The sequence below is a fragment of the Neophocaena asiaeorientalis genome, unplaced genomic scaffold, assembly GCF_003031525.2.
Source record: "Neophocaena asiaeorientalis asiaeorientalis breed wild unplaced genomic scaffold, Neophocaena_asiaeorientalis_V1.1 scaffold265, whole genome shotgun sequence".
In the NCBI taxonomy this organism is placed as follows: Eukaryota; Metazoa; Chordata; class Mammalia; order Artiodactyla; family Phocoenidae; genus Neophocaena; species Neophocaena asiaeorientalis.
Window position 1 is genome coordinate 1,645,255 of NW_020172172.1, and position 21,258 is coordinate 1,666,512.

Sequence of the window (21,258 nt, forward strand, 5' to 3'; positions counted from 1 at the left end):
CAGTGATGGAGCACCACCCCAGATCTGAATCAGCAAGCCAGGTCTCCCGTTTGGGAGCTCCTGAGTTATCTCACTAGATGCAAACATGGTTCCCTGCTAATAAAGTAATTATAGTCTCTACTACCTAATAAAACAGGAAAGACGCAGAAATCACCTCACTGCTTTCTGCAGTAACATAAAAGATTTTTTTTGGCCTCTGACTACTATTTGCTAAGTGGAGAAACAATTACTTTGAATCCTTCTGGTGGTGTCAATGCCTTTTTATTCACTGTTTATTATGAAGATTAAGTAACCTGCTTGGATCTCTTTGGAACAATTTTTGATGAAGGGGCCCTCTATTTAGGAACCAGTTGTCCAGTTTTTGATCCATTTTGTCTTCTCAGAGTTAGAAAGTTCACCTTTTATTAGTGAGTGCCCTTGATGAGAAGGACAGGAAGACAAAAGGCTAACATTTTTGAATGAAGACCTTAGCGCTAGCAACACTGGAAGGTCGAACTGCAGGGACCATCTGGTTGCTTTCTCTTCAGCAAAGGGATTCTTTCAGTTAAAAAAAAAAAAAAATTGGACACAGAAGCCAGTTCATAAAAGCAGGCTTGCCCAAGTTAGCAAGTAGAAGAGGGCTCAGGGGCCATTCAGCCTTCCCTCCCACTCCTTCCCTTAATTCTCAAGCACCCCTATGGAATACTAGGGTTCCCCTGATGATAGTTTTAAAACTACTGGTCCTTCATTTTAAAGGTGGACAAACAGGCCCAGAGGAGGTACCCTACCCAGAGTCGGGCAGACTTTACTTCTAATTCTTGACTCTTGGGGCCCAGTGTGGGGTTCACTGTTGTTTCCAAGTACAGGATGTGGGAGAGGAAGAGTCACCCACCATTTCTCTCTCTTTCTGGTGCTTAGCACAATGCATGGCACTTAGGAGGGCCTTGAGAACTACCTCTTAAGTGAATGTATGTATTTAGTAAATTCTGATGGAAGCTGTCAAAGCAGCTTTGAAACCTACAGATACCAGTGTTGCCTGGTTGTATCTGGACTCTTGATTGCACATGCCAGACACCATTAAACAAAAAGGGGGCCTTGCTGGAAGGATCCTGGGGCAAGTGGCCAGCCAAGCCTTGGGTAAAGGGTAGGATGTGTCTGGGCTTCTTCAGGAGCCTCGGAAGCTGGAGTCAGCATGGCACGCCTTCACCCGTGTCTCAGCATTTGTTCCACTGGTGCTCTGTGCAAGACCAGATGCATCTACTCTTTGTCTACTTTGCAAGAAAAAAGGCTGTAGACAGAGCGGGAGTTCCATATGTCACAGCTTTGCTATCTGGAGAAAGTTCCAGATCGAAAATCCTTAGGAAGGCTCTGGTTGAGTTAGCTCAACCAGTTAGTGTCAGAAGCCCTGGGGATTATACAAAATGACTTCATGACAGGTATTCCTGGGAGGGCGTATGGAGCCATGAAGCTGTCAAAACAACGTATACATTTTTTTTTTTTTTTTTTTTTTCGGTACCCGGGAAGCTTTCAAAACAACTTATTCATTTTTTTTTTTTTTTTTTTTTTGCGATACGCGGGCGTCTCACTGCTGTGGCCTCTCCCGTTGCGGAGCACAGGCTCCGGACGCGCAGGCTCAGCAGCCATGGCTCACGGGCCCAGCCGCTTCACGGCATGTGGGATCTTCGCGGACCGGGGCACGAACCCGTGTCCCCTGCATCGGCAGGCGGACTGTCAACCACTGCGCCACCAGGGAAGCCCAAAACAACGTCTACACTTAAGTTGGTTGTTAGAATTGGCCTCCTGCTTAGTGAACTAAATCCACATGGAATGCTGGAGAGTATGCTGCAAAATGAAGAAGACCTATTTATTTGTGAATGGGAGTGTATAAAACATATAACCTTCCTTTGACAGCAGGCGTTCAGCAATCCGGATTCCATATTCTATAAAGATAAAGTAGAGCTGCCTAAATAAAAATTGCTAATATTAACAGAGCACTTAACGACATGCCCCAGGTTCTTCCCTAAATGCTTTACATGGTTAATCTCCTTTAATCCTCACAAGAACCCTATGGTCTAATAAGTAAGTATTATTATTATTACTATTATTATTCCCGTTTTAAAAAGAGGAAACAGGTAGAAAGTGGTTGAGTGGGGGTCCAAACCCCTGTGCTCTGATTCAGGGTCCTAAACCACCATGGAGTACTGTCTTGTCAAGAAACTCCTTAGGAGATGCAAAGCTATCTTTAGAAGTTACGATTTGTGTACCATGCGATTTCAAAGCCACGTGTCATGAGGCCATCCAATGTGGCACAGGTTTTAGAATCAGACCTAAGTTGGAATCTCGGTTCTGAGGACCTTAGCGTAAGCATGCGCAAGTGGTTTACTCACCTATTAAACGGGACTAAGAGTTATTTTCTTCTCAGGACTGTATGTGCACATACTGAGCCTTCAAGGCGTCATGCTCTCACCCATCACCCGGCCCAGGGGACCAGGGATGGAGCCGGGACGCTCCTGGGCCTCCAGGTTTGTCACCAGGGGGCGCGCGCTTGCGCTCTGCCCTCCGGCGTCTCCTGAGAGGCTCAGGGCCAGCGACTCCAGGTAGCGCATGCGTGTCTTGGTCCCGTTTGCGATTGGCTTTCAGGCGGCTGACTTGGAGTGCGCATGCGCTAAGGCAAACAGCTAGCGTCTCGGGCAAGATGGTTGCCAGAGCTTTTGCCTCCCGCTTCCGAGGCTCCCGACGCTTTTTGAGTGGCTTCGTGGCTGGAGCCGTCGCGGGCGCTGTGGGAACCGGGCTAACTGTCGTGCAGTTCCTCCGGAGTCAGGACGCTGAGCCAGCGTTGGCGGTGAGGGAGCCGGACGGTGAGTGTGTGGGCCCCCAAGTCTCGGGCCCGGGCTGCTACCTCGGTCAGGAGCCGTAACCATGGACGCGCGCTGTCTCCACTCGCCAGGCCCTTGGTCGTCTGCCGTGCAGTCTTCCGGCTCGGCTTCCTCTCCCCGCGTTGCGTCTCACCTGCCTGCTCCGTGTACTTCCTTCCCCCTGGGGATATACTACCCCGACATGTGTGTTTTTATTGTCTGTGTCCTCCCCTAGATTGTTAGCTCCATAAGCGCTCGGACGGTGTCAGTTTTGTTCTCCACCAGCCCGGTACCTGGTACATAATTGGCATCCAGTACGTATGGATGAATGAACGAATGAACACATAGTTTTAGCAGATCAGTTAACTGTTCTCAATTTATCATCGTTCAAATGAAGAATACCTGCTGGCCCCTTCTTCAAAGTATGTAAATCCGCAGGTTACCAGGTGTACCTTATATTTGACAAAGTAAATGAGCTCATGCTCGGATACACTAATTTAACTTGCTCCTCCTGATACTTGGCATTTAGGAAGAGAGCAGCTCTGGTGGGTTGAAGCCTGGAGAGCGCATCAAGAGAGAATTATTTGGAAACCGACTCCCTGTTCCGTGCGTGCTTGGTTTCTCCCACTAGGAGAAGCAATACCAGTTTTACCACTGTCTTGCTGCAGCACACGTCTCTGCTTCAGTACCAGAACATTGAGGAAGAGTGTCAATGAACGATGGTCTTTTTTTTTTTTTTGGCTGCATTGGGCCTTCGTTCCTCCACACGGGCTTTCTGTAGTTGCGGCGAGCGGGGGCTACTCTTCGTTGCGGTGCGCGGACTTCTCGTTGCAGTGGCTTCTGTTGTTGCAGAGCACCGGATCTAGGCGCATGGGCTTCAGTAGTTGTAGCACGCCGGGTCACAGGCTCAGCTACCGTGGCGCACGGGCTTAGTTGCTCCACGGCATGTGGGATCTTCCCAGACCAGGGCTTGAACCCGTGTCCCCTGCATTGGCAGGCGGATTCTAAACCACTGCACCACGAGGGAAGCCCCTGAACGATGGTCTTTTAAAAAAATTTAAAAGGCTATGCTTTTGTCCCCACATTAACTCTTAGAACATAATGAGTACATAGGCTGTCGCGCGTTTAATCATATCAATGACTAGTAACGACAGGAGCTTTTCCTTTGCTGCTTTTGTATACACTGTACTTTGTGGGGTAGAGATTTGAAAATTTGATGTGAAAGACCAGCAAGATCAGGTCCTTATTTAACAGTTAATGAGGTACTTCCCTGGTGGCACAGTGGTTAAGAATCCGCCTGCCAATGCTAGGGGACACGGGTTTGAGCCCTGGTCGAAGAAGATCCCACATGTGCCGCAGGGCAGCTAAGCCTGTGCGCCACAACTACTGAGCCTGCGCTCTAGCAACAAAAGAAGCCACCTCATTGAGAAGCCTGCGCACCTCACCGCAACTAGAGAAAGCCCGTGGGCAGCAAAGAAGACCCAACACGTCAATCAATCAATAAGAAAATAAATAAATTAGAAAATAAATAGGAGAAATAAATTTTTTTAAAATTAAAAAAAGAACAGTTAATGAAATAGCTACAGTTTACCTGCATAGAACTATACAACTGATTATAGGCAAAACCAGTATTTTGCCTAATGTCTCTTTTCTTTGCTTTATAAGTAATTGCAAAAATGAGATCACCTGGTGTATTAAATTGTTGAGTCAGTCCTTTGTCTTACCCCCTTCCTTATAATTTTTTATTCCTAATAATAGTCACTAACTGTTATTTTTTCCCCTGTTTTTCATTTTTAGGTTCTTCAGAAAGGGCTCTCTTAGAACAATTTGGATTCCCTTTAACTGGAACAGAGACGAGGTGCTACACTAACCATGCCTTGTCTTATGATCAGTCAAAGCGGGTGCCTAGATGGGTTCTTGAACATATATCCAAGAGCAAGATAACGGGTAGGTGGTTAGAAGCAAAGGCGTTGATGAAAGATGTTTCCAAATGTAAAACAAGGAGGATTATTAATAATTTCAACCATTTCTACTTTACAGCACATTTAGAAAATGATGGTGTTTGTCTGGCTCACTAGATAAATGGACCCTGCCTGGCAGCCAGGGCACCCTAGACCCTTCCAGGCTGTCTTAGGGGTTGAGAGGATCTGTATCTTGACACATGAATTGGAGCCTTTGTCATAAATATTCTTGGAATGAGCACCACTCATTCATTACGTCCACAAATGCTTTTTTTTTTTTCCTGCCTCAGGTTTATTTGTACAAATAGCACAGGAGGACACCAGCCCCATGCAGACAGCAGCCAGGGGTCACACCAGTCCTTCTGTCCTCACATTGGCAGACAAAGGTCTCTACTCCAGAGCCTTTGTGGGGTTCTGGGCACCTTTGGGAGCCTGAGCTGGAGCTGGAGCAGCAGCTGCACCTGCAGCCTTGGCCTTGGTTTGAGCCTTGGCCTGGGACTTTGGCCGGCAGAGCCTGAAACCGTTAGCGATGCAGGCATGAGCACATTTCCCGAGCTTGGGGTGAGCAATGTAGGCAAGTTGACTGAGCTTGCGGCTGCCGCCTGTTGGGATCTTGGGCTCGACCTCCTTGGGCTTTACAAGAGCCTTTTTTAAAAATTAATTAAATTATTATTATTGTTTGGCTGTGTTGGGTCTTTGTTGCTGCACGCAGGCTTTCTTTAGTTACTCATTGCGGTGGCTTCTCGTTGTGGAGCATGGGCTCTAGGCTAGTGGGCTCAGTACTTGTGGCTCGCGGGCTCCAGAGCAGAGGTTCAGTAGTTGTGGCGCACGGGCTTAGTTGCTCTGCAGCATGTGGGATCTTCCCGGACACGGGCTCGAACCCGTGTCCCCTGCATTGGCAGGCAGATCCTTAACCTCTGCGCCACCAGGGAAGTCCCTTTACGAGAGCCTTTCTAGCCTCAGCACGTGCACCTATGGCCTTGGCGTTGTTGGCCTGCATCTTCTTCAGGCCCTTCTTGTTGTGCTTCTTGGCAAAGCGCATGTTCCTCAGGAATTTGGGGTCCACCCCCTTAAGAGATTCATGTTGTGATCGGGGTTCCTTGATGCCGTTTCTGTGCTGCTTTCGGGACTGGTTGTGCATGGTGTGGTTCTTGGACTTGGCCAGGTCTGCACCGGGGCCTGCCCACAAATGCTTTTAAGTGCCTACTTGTGCATGGCTCTGTGCTGAGCCTTGGGGTTATATCAGTGACCAGAGTAGATGGTCTCTACCCCCAAGGTACTTTGAATTGGGGAGGGGGTTGGGTGGACCTATCAAATAATCATAAATGTATAATTATAATTGGCAATAACTGTTCTGAAGGAAAAATGATTGCAAGTTGGGATAGTATAATTAAGGAACAGTAAAGAATACGATGGGAGGTTATAACAGGAGAACCTGATACTGATTAGCGAGGCTTCTTTGAGAAAGTGGCCTGAAGAGTGGATGGCAGTCACTCAGGCAGAGGAGTTGGGTGGGCAGCGGGGGTATGGAGAAGAGCGTTCAGGCAGGGAAAGAGAAGCACAGTTGCATCTTTAAAGGCCCCAATGTGAAGAGTTTGGTTCAGTTATGGAACTCAAAGAAGGCCAGTGTGGCTGGAGCAAGGGAGAACGTGATGTGAAATGAGACTGGAGAGGCAGGCAGGTGTGTGAGCCTGTTCACGTGTCCTCAAGTTTCTTGGTGCTTTCCTGTAATTAAGATGACCAGATCTTGCTATTCAGTGTCAGATTAGCTTCTAGGTAGCCTACTCCAATTTACACTCCCACCATCATTATTTGTCCTGTCTCTCCCAGCCCTCACACATAATGAGCATTATTGAGCTTTACCAATTTATTAGTTGATTTTATTTGCGTTTATTGATTACCAGGGAGGGTTAATATTTTGTGAATTATTATTTGTGAATTTTTCTTTACGATTTTCAATAGGGATATTCTTTTTTTAAAATATTTATTAATTTATTTTGGCTGCGTCGGGTCTTAGTTGAGGCATGCAGGATCTTTAGTTGTGGCATGTGGGCTCTTAGTTGCAGCATGCAGACTTTGTTGCAGCATGCAGACTCTTAGTTGCAGCATGCATGCAGGATCTAGTTCCCTGACCAGGGATCGAACCCGGACCCCCTGCATTGGGAGCACGGAGTCTTACCCACTGGACCACCAGGGAAGTCCCAGGGATATTCTTTTTTGAATTTTGTAGGAGTTCGTTTTTATATTAAGGATATTACTTTTTGTCATAGTTGTTTTATTCCCATTCTCTTATTTGCCTGTTAATTTGCTATGTGGCCCACAGATTATTTCTCCATTGCTTTACAGTGCATGCTATGCTTAAATATATTAAAATGCTGATATTAAGATGAGTGTGTGCCTTTATAGAGTACACATTAACCAGCAGAATGGCAGGAGGCTTGGAATATGCTTGCTGCTAGAAGGAAACTGATGTAAGCATAAACTGTATCCTAGCAGGTGAAATTGATTATGAATTTACATCAAGAGAAACTCACTTGATTTAGTCTCAAGCCTGATAAATTTCCTTTAAATACAAAAGTTTTCCCAAGATGGAATTTCAGCTTTACTAATTTTATCTTGCTGTTATCATTTTCAGAGGCATATAAAAAAAGCACTGTTTCATATTGTATGTCACATGAGCTGTGTAATTTTGAGGAGGTAAAATAGAGCTAATTAATGTTTGAAAACAAGAAGCAATGTACCTGTGATTTACTTATTTTAGTGTAAAGCATCTTCTGTTTTAGTTATGACAGACTAAGTTATTTAGATTAACTCTCCTGCTAAAAACAACAAGAAATGTTATTAGCAGTATATAAAAAGTATATATAAAAAAAAAAATCACTAAAAAAAAAAACCATGAAGAGGGACTTCCCTGGTGGTCCAGTAGTTAAGAATCTGCCTTCAAATGCAGGGGCCCCGGGTTTGATCCCTGGTTGGGGAACTAAGATCCCACATGCCGCGGGGCAGCTAAGCCCACGCGCTCTGGAGCCCGTACACCGCAACTAGAGAGAAGCCCATGTGGCCCAACGAAGACCTAGCGCAGCCAAAAAAAAAAAAAAAAAAATGTCTCAGATTCCTGGCTTCTGATCCTGGCTTTAAAAACAAACAAACAAACAAAACATGAAGAGGCAACATGATAGTAGAGCTTTCTTTGCCAGGCCAATATTTGGGGGAACGCCAGAATCCAGAGGGGTAAGGGTGGCCCGGGTAAACCAAAGCCACATTGCCTTTGGTTCTGCAGCCTTATGGGGTGAGGGGGACTGAAGGCAAGACCTAGGGCTCAGCCAAGGTAGATTATCTTACCGGAGACCCTTCCCACGTTAACCTGGAACCCCAGAGGGCTGCACCCTCGGGGATGGGTGAACCAGAACTTACTTGCCGGCCCACCATAGGGAACTACACGGAAGGTTGCCTTGGCACTGAGCAGACAAGGATCAAAAAGGAAAATAAAAAGTTTGTTCTAGAGAAGTTGAGGCCACAGACTGGCTGTCATGCAGACTTGTAGCCCAAAGCCATGTAGCCTGTACAGATCAAGGAACCTTAAACCCTGAGCTTGCTTTACTGTGGTCCTCCACTGCTAATGCCTCCAGACACTGGACAGAAGTAAGTTTACATCCTCTCTTCAGGAAGACATCTTCATCCTAGGATTTTGGAAATTCCCACAAATGATTTTTCTTTTTCTTTTTTTTAATTTATTTTTGGCTGCGTTGCGTTTTTGTTGCTGCATGTGGGCTTTCTCTGTTGTGAGCGGGGGCTACTCTTTGCTGCGGTGCATGGGCTTCTCATTGCGGTGGCTTCTCTTGTTGCGGAGCATGGGCTCTAGGCGCAAGGGCTCAGTAGTTGTGGCACACGGACTTAGTTGCTCTGCAGCATGTGGGATCTTCCTGGACCAGGGCTCGAACCCTTGTCCCCTGCATTGGCAGGCAGATTCTTAACCACTGCTCCACCAGGGAAGTCCCCCCCTCCCCTGCCCCCAAATGATTTTTCAAGGGCAGTGAGCACCAGATAAAGAAAACCAGACATACCAGGAAGCGATTCCAATGGTAATGACACTTAGAGAAGTTTATTAGTAATTCTCTGTTTACAGTTATTAATTTTTATGGGGTGATTCTAAGAAGCTAGACATTAGATACTTTACTCTGAACCTTGGGGTCTGATAATTTAATTTTTTTCTTGATTGAATGAAATGACATTAGAATCAGTAACTTCATTAATCCCCATTTTACACTTTTTTGAGTAGCAGCCTGGTATATTCCATTTGTCCTCATAATTTTTGTAGTTTAACAAGGCCTGTCCTAATGACAGTGGAAAACATAGTGTTAGGATTTGCTGATGTCCACGGTGGCAAACTATTCTGGAGGTATCAGAATATAAGTAAAATTGAGATTTTGTCTCTCCTGTGTAGTGCTCAGATATTTTGTGTCAGGAGTTCCTGGATTGATCTCATAACCTAAATGTTTGTTTTGTCATGGCTTAAGAGGCAGTAAGCAAGATATCAGAGGCACTCTCTCCCTCCTCTAGGCTGTGCCTGCCCAGAACAAATTGTTTTGTGTCTATATATCCATTATTTCAGTACGTATAAACTTGTCAAATACCGTTGTACAACATACAATACATGGGGGTCTTTTTTTTTTTTTCATGGCCGTGCCACGCGGCATGTGGGATCTTAATTTGCTGAGCAGGGATCGCACCCACGCACCCCACACGGAGTCTTAGCCATTGGACCTCCAGGGAAGTCCCCGTGGGGGTCTTTTTTAAAAACCAAGAGTGTATTTAGTAACTAAGCTTTTTATACAGCTCAGATATTTGATTGGTCATTGCTTTTACATAGACACCATCCAAGGGATTTTTCCCTTTAACTTGAAAGGCCAGAAACAAAAGCATACGAGATGAGATAGCTGCATTGTATGAAAAACATTCTTTCCTGGACTAGTCCTTGCTGAATTCAGGTGAGGTAGCCGAACCATCCCAGGGACTCGAGACATGCGTGCTGTCACTAAGTACCAGCTGCTCAGAGAGACACCAGCCAGCAGCAAGCAGCTTGCCTTGCTTAGAGAATCTTGAGGGATATTTGACCACTGGTAACTTACCATTTTGTGTGTTTTTCTTCAGGTGATGCAGACAGAAAACATTGTAAATTCAAGCCAGATCCCAGCATCCCTCCAACCTTCAGTGCCTTCAACGAGGACTATGTTGGCAGTGGGTGGTCACGAGGCCACATGGCTCCAGCAGGAGATAACAAATTCTCATCTGTAGGCATATTTTTTGGGAGGGATGGGAACACAGGGCTGGTATTACGTGTACCATGGGACTTGGAAATTAAAAACCTAGGAGCCAAACCCTAACACTTGAGAATTTTCATACCCTATTTTGTATTTTTCTTCCTGACTTCACTTCCTTTCTTTGCTCAGATGCATTTTTAAACAGGTTGAGGAAAACTAAATGCTATGCAAAAGGGAATTGGAAAGCCAATAGGAGCTAAAGCTACTCACTCATTTTTATCTTGAAAAATTTCAGACCTGTAGAAAAGTTGAAAAAAGAACACAGCAAAAATATTTTGACTTGTAGAAAAGTTGTACAGCAAAAACTGTACTATCTGATACATATATTTTATATATGCATTTTTTAAATCCATGGACAGTGAATTGCAGGCATTGTAACACTTCATGCCTAAGTAGATTGCTCGGGAGATTGTATTGTCTAAAGATGAGGATATTTGAATATATGTCAAGTGTATCATTATACCAAGAAATGTGTGCAAGTGTATTTTTGTATATTTGTACAATAATATCCAGTATACAGTTCTCATTCAGATTTGCCAAATTTTCCCAATTGTGTCCTTTACAACTTCTTTTTGGATTCAGTATCTAATCATGAATCACATATTACATTTAGTTGTCATGTCTCTCTAGCCTCCTTTAATTTAGGATAATTTCTCTGCCAAAAAAAAGGCGAGAAATGTCTTTTCTGCCATTGGCATTTATTGCATGAATTGGTGATTATTATCATTAAGATAGTGGTTCTTAACCTTGGATACTCATTGTAACTACCTTGGGAAGTTTTAAAAACTCCTGATGCCCAGACCTGTAACCCAGAGCAGTTAAATCAGAAATTCTAGGGGTTGGGACCTAGGCATCGATATTTTTGAAGCTCCCTAGGTTATTTCAATGTGCATCCAAGGGCTGAGAACCACGGTTTGACAAGAGGGTATTTGGTGGCCTTGGCAGTGTAGATCAATGAAAGGAAATCCAATGACAGAGCCTTGGGTTTACAGGTCAGAAGTGTGAGAGGAATGAACACATGGTGGCTAGAAATTCAGAAGAATAGGACTTTTTTTGTGCCACTCTTGAACTAATGTGTTTGCGCTGTACTACTTATACTACTGTGCTCCTGAAAGCTGCCCTTTGTTGAGAAACCCTCTGCCAGAGGCTTAGCACTAGAATTCACCTTTTAGCTTTATACTGGAAATTTTTCGGTCATAGAGTCTACATTATTGGTTTCAATTTCATAAATTGTGAAGAAAAGCAGCACACCAAACTACTTCTTTCGTTATAGTCCTTATTCTGAATAATCATTATTGAGCTTTTTGTCACGGAGTAGCTGTGGCTTTCATTTGTCTAAACAGATGCTGTAATTGCCTGGAGCTAAGGTATGAAAGAGGAGCTGGTTGTCTCTGCTTTGTAAAATCTCTCTCAAAGGGAAAGGTATTTCAGTGCAAGTTACTATTTTTATTTCTTTTCACAGAAAGCCATGGCTGAAACCTTTTACCTTTCTAATATCGTGCCTCAGAATTTTGATAATAATGCTGGTTATTGGAACAGGTGAGGGGAGAGAGTTTTTAAAATGTGATTCTGTGGGAGATGAGTGATGTGACAGGAGAATGTGTGCCTAGCATCTGTTTCTGCCTTTGTTTTTTCAAATGTTAAAACTACTGAGGATAAATATTTTGGACTAGTTTTCTTTGCTAGATTTGGAAATATAGACTTCAGAACATAGCCAGCCATTTTGGTCATGTTTCCTCTGGTCAGAAGTCAAGTTCTGGAAGAAACTACTAAAAATATTATTACTGAGACAGTAGAACACTATGTTTATAGGCAGAGGATACTGTATTTTTCTCCACTTGTATTGAAAGTATTTCTCCACTTGTATCTCCACTTGCATCATTAAAATATTTATTCAGTAAAGTAATTCTGGCCCTTGAAATTTATTCTAAGGAATTAATACAATGTTGCATTATTTAAGAAATGTCAGGATAAACCCAGTTGTCCTACAATAGAAGTAGTTACATAAAAACGATATATCAACTTTTTGAAATGATATGTAATTCTTGAAAAAAGTTTATTTGAGAACTAGGGCACAGAAAAATATGAGGAAACAAAACAAAATTTCAGTTATAAACTGTACATTGAATGCGCACACAGGAAAATGTAGGTAGTTGTATAAATGCGTGTATTTTTAAAGTTTTTCCATGCAGTAGACACACTGGGAAGAACATTGTTTATATGCTTATAGTGTTTAGTGCCATATTCTCTTTACATTGATTTCTCTAATATTCTTGGTATCTCTCCTAAGGACTTGATATGGTTTGCTGCTTTTTCTACATTTACATGTGAGAATATCACACATCTTTTTGCTTTGTTTCTCAGAATGGAAATGTACTGTCGAGAGCTGACAGAGAGGTTTGAGGACGTCTGGATAGTATCTGGACCGCTGACCTTACCTCAGACTGGAAGCAATGGAAGGAAAACGGTTAGTTACCAGGTAGGAATGTGTTTTAATATTCAAGCTTATGTTATTTGCGTGAGATTATAATCTCATTCTTTATTCTACTTTTAAATTTCATTTATTCACGAGGATTTATTGAGCACCTGTTGGAATGATAGGCATAGAGGATAAAATGATGGGTTAAAAAGCAAGCATTGACTTCAAGGCGCTCACAGCTTAGAAGGGGACATAGACATGTTATCAGTTAATTATGTTAAAGTGTGATCTGATGTATAAATGCATAGATGAAGTGGTGTCGGAACGAACTGACCAACCCTATTTGTGGGGGTCAGGAAGACTTCACAGAGGAGGAGATGTTTTTTTCTGGCCCCGCTGCATGTGGGATCTTAGTTTCTCGACCAGGGATTGAACCCTCATCCCCTGCATTGGAAGCGTGGAGTCTTAACCGCTGGACCACCAGGGAAGTCCCCCAAGGAGATTTTTGAGCTAGATCTCGATGGGTAAGAGTGAACTGAGTCAGGAGGGAAGCACGGGGACTCCAGAGGATGGACGGTGTGAGCGCAGGACACTTAAGATCAATAGCAGAATTCTGGGGTTTAGGTATCGTTACAGACGCGGGCTGAACTCAGGCAGATGGAGTGAGGAGGAATAGAGGAGTACAGCAAAGAGTAATCACAAATTCACTATTTGGGTGAAGAAGAGGGAAAAATTCAGGAAGACATCCAGATTGCAGTTAGTTGAATAAATGGGAGGAAAAGCTTTTCTTCTAGATGCTTGGATTTTTTTAAAAAGGTGAAGTTTTTTTTTTTTACATGCACGATATATGAGAACTTTATGAACTAAAGGAAAGGGAGATTGAAGATATAAGAGAGTATAATTAGTGATGTGAGAGCTGTAGACAGCTTCTGTTATGCCTGAGATGAAGGATTCTGCCAAGATATGGACACCAAGGGGGTAAAGGGAGGGTAGGATGAATTGGGATATCGGGACTGACATATATACACTAATATGTATAAAATAGATAACTAATGAGAACCTGCTGTATTGCACAGGGAATTCCACTGTACAGTAGAAACTAATACAACATCATAAAATGACTATACCCCAATTAAAAAAAAAAAAGAAAAAAAAAGGATTCTGCCAAGAGGGTGGCTGAACTGATGTACTGTGAGATCTACAGAGGGTCGGGAATGAAGTGAGGTGAGGAGGAAGAAAGGTGATAGAGTCAGTGAAAGGAGAGGGATTGAAGGACTTCCTGGAAAGTCAAAGAGGAGGTGTGTTGGGGGGGAACATCTAGTAGATGTTTAGTAAATGCTGCTTAGGTTACATGGTTACTTAAGGGGGTCTGTGATAAAATTGAATGATCCAAGAAACAGTTAGGAAAACGAGAACAATTTTACGGTGTATTCTGTCCCACTGGACTGGCTTATTATCAGCCCGTCTGGCTCTGATGAGCAGTGATGTGTAAGTCTCCAAGTGTTCTCACAGGTGCTCACGCCCTCAGTATTCCAGGGGTTCTTGTGGGAGTGAAGGAGTGGCAACGGAGTTAGTATTCCAAGCAGAGTAATCTCTCTCATCAACTTGCTATTTTCATATTTTTTGTAATACTAGAAGGAAAAAGTGTCTTGAAGCTCCCTGTGTTCTCTTATTTTTCGAATACTAATTATTCTTGAGCTTTGGTAAATCCTCTTTACTCTTACTTTTGGAAAATAGGTTCTCCCAGCTTTCACTTCCACACCTTAAATGATCAAATTACAGTTTTGTGTGGGCTTTGTTTTCATAAAATTGAAAGATTTGTATGACTAGCTTACTGTGTGGTAGAAGAAAAATGTATACAAGGTTTAAAAGGGACAGTTAACCAGTAGTTAAGAGCATTTCACGAAACAGCTTTTGTGTGTGTGTGTGAGTGAATATTTCTGTTAAATATGTTTTGGCCACATGCTGTCATGGGAAATATATTGTTTTTCTTAAGTTGGATATAATTTTTATTATCTGTCTGCTAAAAGCGCCTAGAAGCAGTGATATGCTATTAGCAATGAGTGTACCCTGAGACCAGATCTTGGTTTCTAAAAAACCACCTCCTGCTGAAAGAACCCAGCACGTGCAGAAATGGCTGATTCCAGGGATGGTGCAGGGAAAGTACAAACTGGAACATCTTGTGCCAGGAAGCAAGTAAGTACTCAAAGAAATGGTGAGGACATGTCAAAAGAACGCAGGAATCAGCTTTATGGAGTTCTAACTTAACGTGTCTGGAACTATTTGACATCAAAATAAAATGGATTATAGAACTAATAAATAGGAATCCATATCTTAATACATAAGTAAACACATGGGTGTAAGGAGAAGCTTCTGTGTACCATGGACGGTCAACTAATAAGTTTGTAAGAATGAAAGAGAAAAATCATTTTGTAGCCATCATGGTAATGTGTTTCAAACAATCATCAGTGGATGTTAAAACTAGAGAGTAGAAGCTTTATGACGAATAGGACATTTATATAATCTAAAAGAATCCCTCCGCAAATTACTTATTGATAACAAAGCAAGAAATGGTAACTTCACAGTAGAGAAACCCCCCCTTAACCGAGTGATCAGAGTTAATATTGCATGTATGGGACTTACTGATAAATTGTACTTGCTGGTGTGATGCACTAAGGATACAATATCACTTCTGTGATGTTTCTGCCCAAAATGCATAATGTTGAGTCTCATCATGCAGAAGTATCAGGCAAACCCCAACTGAGGGACATTCCGTGAAGTAGCTGACTTACATTCTTCAAAAATATTAGTGTCAAAGACAAAGGCTGAGAAATTAACTGTTCCAGGTTAATGGAGACGAAAAACTAAAGACTAAAACGCCTGATAACAAAATGCATTGTGTTAGCTTAGATCAGATCCTAGATCAGAAAAACAAAAGTTGCTAAATAAGACTTTATTCAGACAATTGGTAACGTTTGAGGTCTATAGATTAGATAATTATATTTTATCAGTGTTAAATTTCCTGATTTTGATCATTGTACTGTGATTATGTAAGTGAATGTCTTTGCTTCTAGGAGACACATCCTGAAAGATGTGTCTATGACTTACTTTGAAAAGGGTTAGGGAAAAAATAGAAAAAGAGAGTGATAAAGGGAATTGGGCAAAACGTTGAGTTGATGAATCTGGATGAAGGGTGTGCATGTGTTCCATATGCCATCCTTACACATTTTAAATTTGCAGTTAATTCAGAATGAAACAAATATATATGTATATACCTTTTAGTATATCTTTTCTAGACCAGAATTCTTATTACACTGGAATATGTAAAACTAACCACTAAAAAGACTTAACCTTCTCCTAAATCGTTGATCCGTGAATGATATTCAGGCATGTTCAAGTAGCCTTGAAGAGAGTTTCAAAAGAGACCTGTCGGCTCTTCTCACCCTAATTAGTGTCGTAATGATGAATGTGTGAGGGCCGTCAAGATCAGCTTCCTGAAGAGTATACTTTGAGTAATGGTCTTGTTGTTTTGTTTTTATTTTAAAGCATTATTGGTCTTAGGCCTTTTCTTTCAGATTCTGGGCCTCTGAACCTATATCATTAGTTTTCCACGTCTGTATTAACTGATAGGACCTATTCATGCTCACACTGGCAAATCTTTAATTGGGCACATCTTTAAGTACCTCTCGTGTGGGAGGATTGTATATGGAATTATAAATGACATGCTTCAAACTACATTCTTGATTACTTTCTCCCTTCTTCCTCTATTTCACATCCTGCGAGTCATCTCTCTCTCTTAATTTCTTTGAGCCAACAACTTTTATCAGTTCTTCTACTTCATAACTTGTACTCAGATTTTGCAGAAGCTCTGAATACCTGTAATATTGAGGAGGACTCCACTAAGTTTCTCTGCACTTCCTACTTTCTGGCATAATGGGATGTTCCAGACTCAACTTGGGCAAACTCTGGAATCAGCCATTTCTCTTGGTTCATTTTAATGGGGATCGGTATTTAGAAACCAAGATCTGGACAAGTTGATTCTTGTGTACTCGGTCTGCTGTTTGCCTTGTCATGTGTGTTCACCACATTTATTTTTGGCTGTTTTTAGTGGGTGGAGAGAGCCCCAGAAAACACAGTATGTGAATTCTATTGCCTTTAGTGGCACACTGTTGGGAAGTCCTTTTTTCTCCATTTTCAATATTCCTATGCTTTTTTAAAATTTAATTTTATTTATTTATTTTTGGCTGCATTGGGTCTTCGTTGCTGCGCACAGGCTTTTCTCTAGCTGCGGTGAACGGGGGCTACTCTTTGTTGCACACGTGCTTCTCATTGTGGTGGCTTCTCTTGCGGAGCACGGGCTCTAGGCGTGTGGGCTTCAGTAGTTGTGGTACGCGGGCTCAGTAGTTGTGGCTCGCAGGCTTTAGAGCACAGGCTCAGTAGTTGTGGCACATGGGCTTAGTTGCTCCACGGCATGTGGGATCTTCCCAGACCAGGGCTCAAACCCGTGTCCCCTGCATTGGCAAGCAGATTCTCAACCACTGTGCCACCAGGGAAGTCCTTCCAGTGCTTTTTGAGAAGGAGATTTGTAGACCCTGGTCGTAAAGGAAGCAGATAACTCTGTGTGTTATGTATGTGTACATAAAGTTGAATGTTGATAGGAATCTATATCCCTCGATGGGTATGTAGTTTTTCATCTTTCTTGGAATCATATCAAAGTGACATCTACTTTTATATACGTATTTATATTTTTCACTAACAATTTCTATTATAGCTTTTGTTAGATTTGGCATCAAACTTGATTTCAGGTGGAATTTTAAATTTAAAAATCTTTGGTATATTTATTAGCATGAAAGCAAAATAGGATCCTTTAGTAAATTAAATTGGAAACACTGTCTCAGAGCTCACCATTTTAGGAATTTAGTTGGGCCAAAAATATTATATATATGCGTACAAATATATACACGTATAAACTTGGGTGAATTTGGTTAAGGAAAACAGACATGGGAGGCAAAGCTAGGCAAGGGGAAGGGGTAGGAAAAGGTAGGTTGTATGCCGAGAAATAGTAAGTCTCTCAGACAGTTGGACTAGAGCACTTGTATAAGGAAGAAGACGAAAATAAAAGGAAAGGATAAACAACAGGGACCTACTGTATGGCACAGGGAACTATATTAAATATCATGTAATAACTATAATGGAAAAGAATCTGAAAAGGAATATGTGTGTGTATGTATAAAACTAAATGACTTTGCCATAAACCTGAAACTAACACAATATTATAACATTATAAATTAACTATACTTCAATAAAAAGTTGTTTTGAAAAAATAATAAAAGGGAAGGTTTGCACCAGGTGGTAGAAACCTTGAATGCCCAGCTAAAAATTCAGGTTATTTTCTAGCAATTCATAACAAAATCATTGTGGATAAAACCATGTCATTTAGTGATGCTGAGAAAGGGGACACAGCATTGCCCAGCCCTCGAGGTGGGTCTCTTCCTCTCAAGGAATTAATATGTATTTGAATCATGAATTCCTGTTTCCTGGAGAATATCTTGCAATTATGTGTGGCAATTCATGTTTTGTTTTCTTAAATCCATCCATTTAGTATTTACTTCTTGTTTACAACTATACTCTGAACCTTATTTTAGGAGGATGTAGCTAATAAAAGCGAGGTATTAATTTACTTTTCTATCTAGGTAATGAAGTATATATGTGTATACTTTGGAGGAAGTGAAGCAGATGAGCTGGTATTTATTGAGGGCCATATATACCACCCAGTATGTAGGTAGCTTTGTTCACGCCATCCCAGTCAGTCCTCACAAACAGCTCTTACAAACAAGTAGTGGTTATCTTCTTTTATAGGTAAGGAAATTGAGGTTTTGAGGGGTCATGTCCAAGTCACATTGCTAGTAATTGTCAAGGGGGAAATCCAAAGGTGGGTCTCTCTACTTGTATGAGAATTGCCAGTCATTCATAGCATTGTTCTTTAAGCTCTCAAAAGTCGACAGTGAAGGGATTGCTGTGCTCTTCATATATAGAAGCTTAAGGCCAGGAGGTAAAAAATGATGTGGATGGAGATCAGTTACAAGTGATATTTACTAGCCTGCAAAAATAAGAACAGAAAATGGGCCAAGAGGAGGATTCCTTATAGCCAGGCAGAAACGTCTGCTAGAATATGTAGGAAGGAATCACAGCATCATAGGACTTGAGTGAATGTGAGCCTGAGGGAAGATTGGTAGCAGTGATTTTATCAGAGTGAGTCATCTGACAGCTCTAATCAGAATCACCCCCTTTATTATAGCTTAGGTCATCCATGTGCCTATTTCTAGAAAAGACTGAATCAAGACAAGTGAAACATACCTGAAGATCCTGGCCTGAACATTATAATTGACCTGGCAAGAAAGTGAGCTTCAGATTTGACAACTCTGTAGTGGTGGTGGTGGTGATGTTAGAAGTACTTAACAGTCTGTTTTCCTTCTACAGCATTATTTTCCAAACTTCTACAACTCCTGGAGGGGGAGGAAATCGAAAATATGCTTCCAGGGATCTTGAGGTATCAGCTATAGTGATCAGGAATTGTTTTTTGAAATCTCCTCTTTTATCGTTATGCAATCTTCATTTCCATATCTATTTGTTTTAATTGAAATAAACTCTTTTATGTGTTAAATATTTCCTCACCCCCATCCTAAATTGCCCGGTAGAATTGAGAGTCTGGGGAGTTGTGCTTGTTTCACTGGCTTGGCATCTCCTACCCCTACGCAGGACAGGCACCTAGTGTGAGAAGCACCGTCTCCCAGGGTTTGAGCTCCCGCAGAGGCTTTACAGGTAGCACACGGGGCTGCCACACCCCTGTTGACTCCCTACCCCTGTGACTCCCTCCCTTTTTGTTCCTCCAGCCTCTCAGGTAGAGATTCCCTGTTTATCACACTGTCATGGTCTCTTTCTTTCACTTGATTGGCATGACCCTTATTTTAAGGGCTTCATCTCTTGATGTGTCCAACAGTTTTATTTTTGGAATTTCTTTTTTTTTGGTCTTACCAGGGGAACATAACCAGATACATTACATCTATCTGAGTCTTGCAGGTACATATTTTTTCCTCACGATGCTGCTTGCTATTTCACTTAAGGCACAGTTACTGCAGATATGACATGACAGAGGGCAGGCTTAGCCTGGGTGTTGTTTGCGGCCAGTCTCTTCTGGCACTGAGTCAGCATGAAGGCCCAGCTCTGCGTGTGTGGAGTTGGGGGTGGGATGGGGGAGCAAATTGTCATCTCTGTCTCTTGGATAGGAGGGAACGAGCTCAGGCCAGCACGTACGGAAACTAATTTCAGGTCACAAGCGAGTGCCAGCTTTATGATTGTTATATACGTTGTATTTTCTAGTGATTCCCAGCTTTTGTTACAGCCTTGCCAAGAGTTGTTGAGTGCTGTTTGGTAATTTAACAGCAGCAAGGATTTCCTTTGTAAAGTATTTTTATACCTAAATGTTATATGAAAAGGATTATTGCTGATGTACTGATACTAAAGACTTGGTTCACGTTAAGCCCTTGAGTCCTTTGTTTAGGGCATCATTTGGGTCCAACCTGTTTTCTTCTCCTGAAACCCCATTGTCCACCTTGAACTGGTCTAATTTTGCTTGATCACATGTTTCCCCACTGTCCCTCTGCAGAACCATCTTTTGCACCGATGCAATTGCATTTCTGTCTTTTGAATGATATCCACTACAAAAATAGCTTTTTTACATAGGCCTTGCAGGTTTCGAAATCTTTTTTTTTTTTTTTTTTAACGTGTCCTTGTATCTTCAGAACTATTCTATGAGATAGACTGCTTGGGGATTGTTATTACCCATTTTATGAATGAGAAAAGAAGATACCAGTGGCTGTGACTTGCAACTTCGTGCAAAACCTCAGGTCTGTGGGGTTTCAATCTGCTGAACCATTCTGCTTCAGTACCCTAGTTTCTAGAAACATTTTCTGAAAGTCTTCCAGTTTTCCTGAAAGTGGGAAGGATTTATTATGTAGGTTGAGTTGTTTACAGAGAAGAAGATAGCTTTAAAATATTTCAGGATTTTTTTGTTTTTTAAGTTTTAGATTCAAGGAAGAAACATTGAGGGTTCTGAATTTCCAAATAGGACTGGTTGCTATATTAGGCAGATTAAAGATGTTTGCTTCCTGAGAACAAAGCAGACTGAACCAGAGAAGATAGTGGCTAAGGTTTCCATTATTCTCTTTATTTCTGGGAATACTAGTGTTTTATGCCCCCTTTGTTGAAATATTATAAGACCGTCATGGGTGGAAGAGTCGCACTTTGTGGTTCTTACTAGGAATTTCTGTGTCCATGAGGTTTCTCAGAAGTAATATTAGAGGTTCTCTAGCTATGTGAGAGTTTTTGAAAATCTGATAAAAATGGTACATTTCCATGAGGTAAAGCCATGAATCTTCATATGTCAAGCTTCTTTACTTTTGGCTGGAATTTAATAAACCTGGTTAGAAGCTCTGGTTGGCAGCACATGGCCTAACCAATTAATTATTATTATTTTTTTTTCAATTAATTATTTTTGAGAGTTGTCATTTGTAGACCAAGAGTCCATGAGGAGAGAAAATAATCAAGTGACTAGTCTCCTGACGGTTGGAGTCTGAGATCTGTGCTGCCGTGATGGAGGATGTCCACCAGGGGGCACCAAGGATTTGCTTAACTGTTGGCTCCCCAGCTAGTTAGTGCCTGGA

The 21,258-nt window shown here is 42.0% G+C and overlaps 1 protein-coding gene and 1 pseudogene across 3 annotated transcripts in view; one reads left to right on the forward strand and one right to left on the reverse strand.

Moving 5' to 3' along the window:
• Nucleotides 1-2,673: 2,673 nt before the first annotated feature.
• The window catches only part of LOC112407265 (nuclease EXOG, mitochondrial), a 34,809-nt gene continuing 16,224 nt past the window's right edge, over nt 2,674-21,258 (forward strand). For all 3 annotated transcript variants that reach the window (XR_003004713.1, XR_003004718.1, XM_024756491.1), the window contains exons 1-5: nt 2,674-2,837; nt 4,632-4,781; nt 9,947-10,086; nt 11,579-11,655; nt 12,481-12,595. Coding sequence is in view for 1 of the 3 variants with exons in the window: in XM_024756491.1 (XP_024612259.1) it covers nt 2,675-2,837; nt 4,632-4,781; nt 9,947-10,086; nt 11,579-11,655; nt 12,481-12,595 (645 nt within the window). In the remaining 2 variants the exon portion in view is untranslated. The remainder of the gene's footprint in view (nt 2,838-4,631; nt 4,782-9,946; nt 10,087-11,578; nt 11,656-12,480; nt 12,596-21,258) is intronic.
• Nucleotides 5,158-7,146, reverse strand: LOC112406948 (60S ribosomal protein L29 pseudogene; annotated as a pseudogene).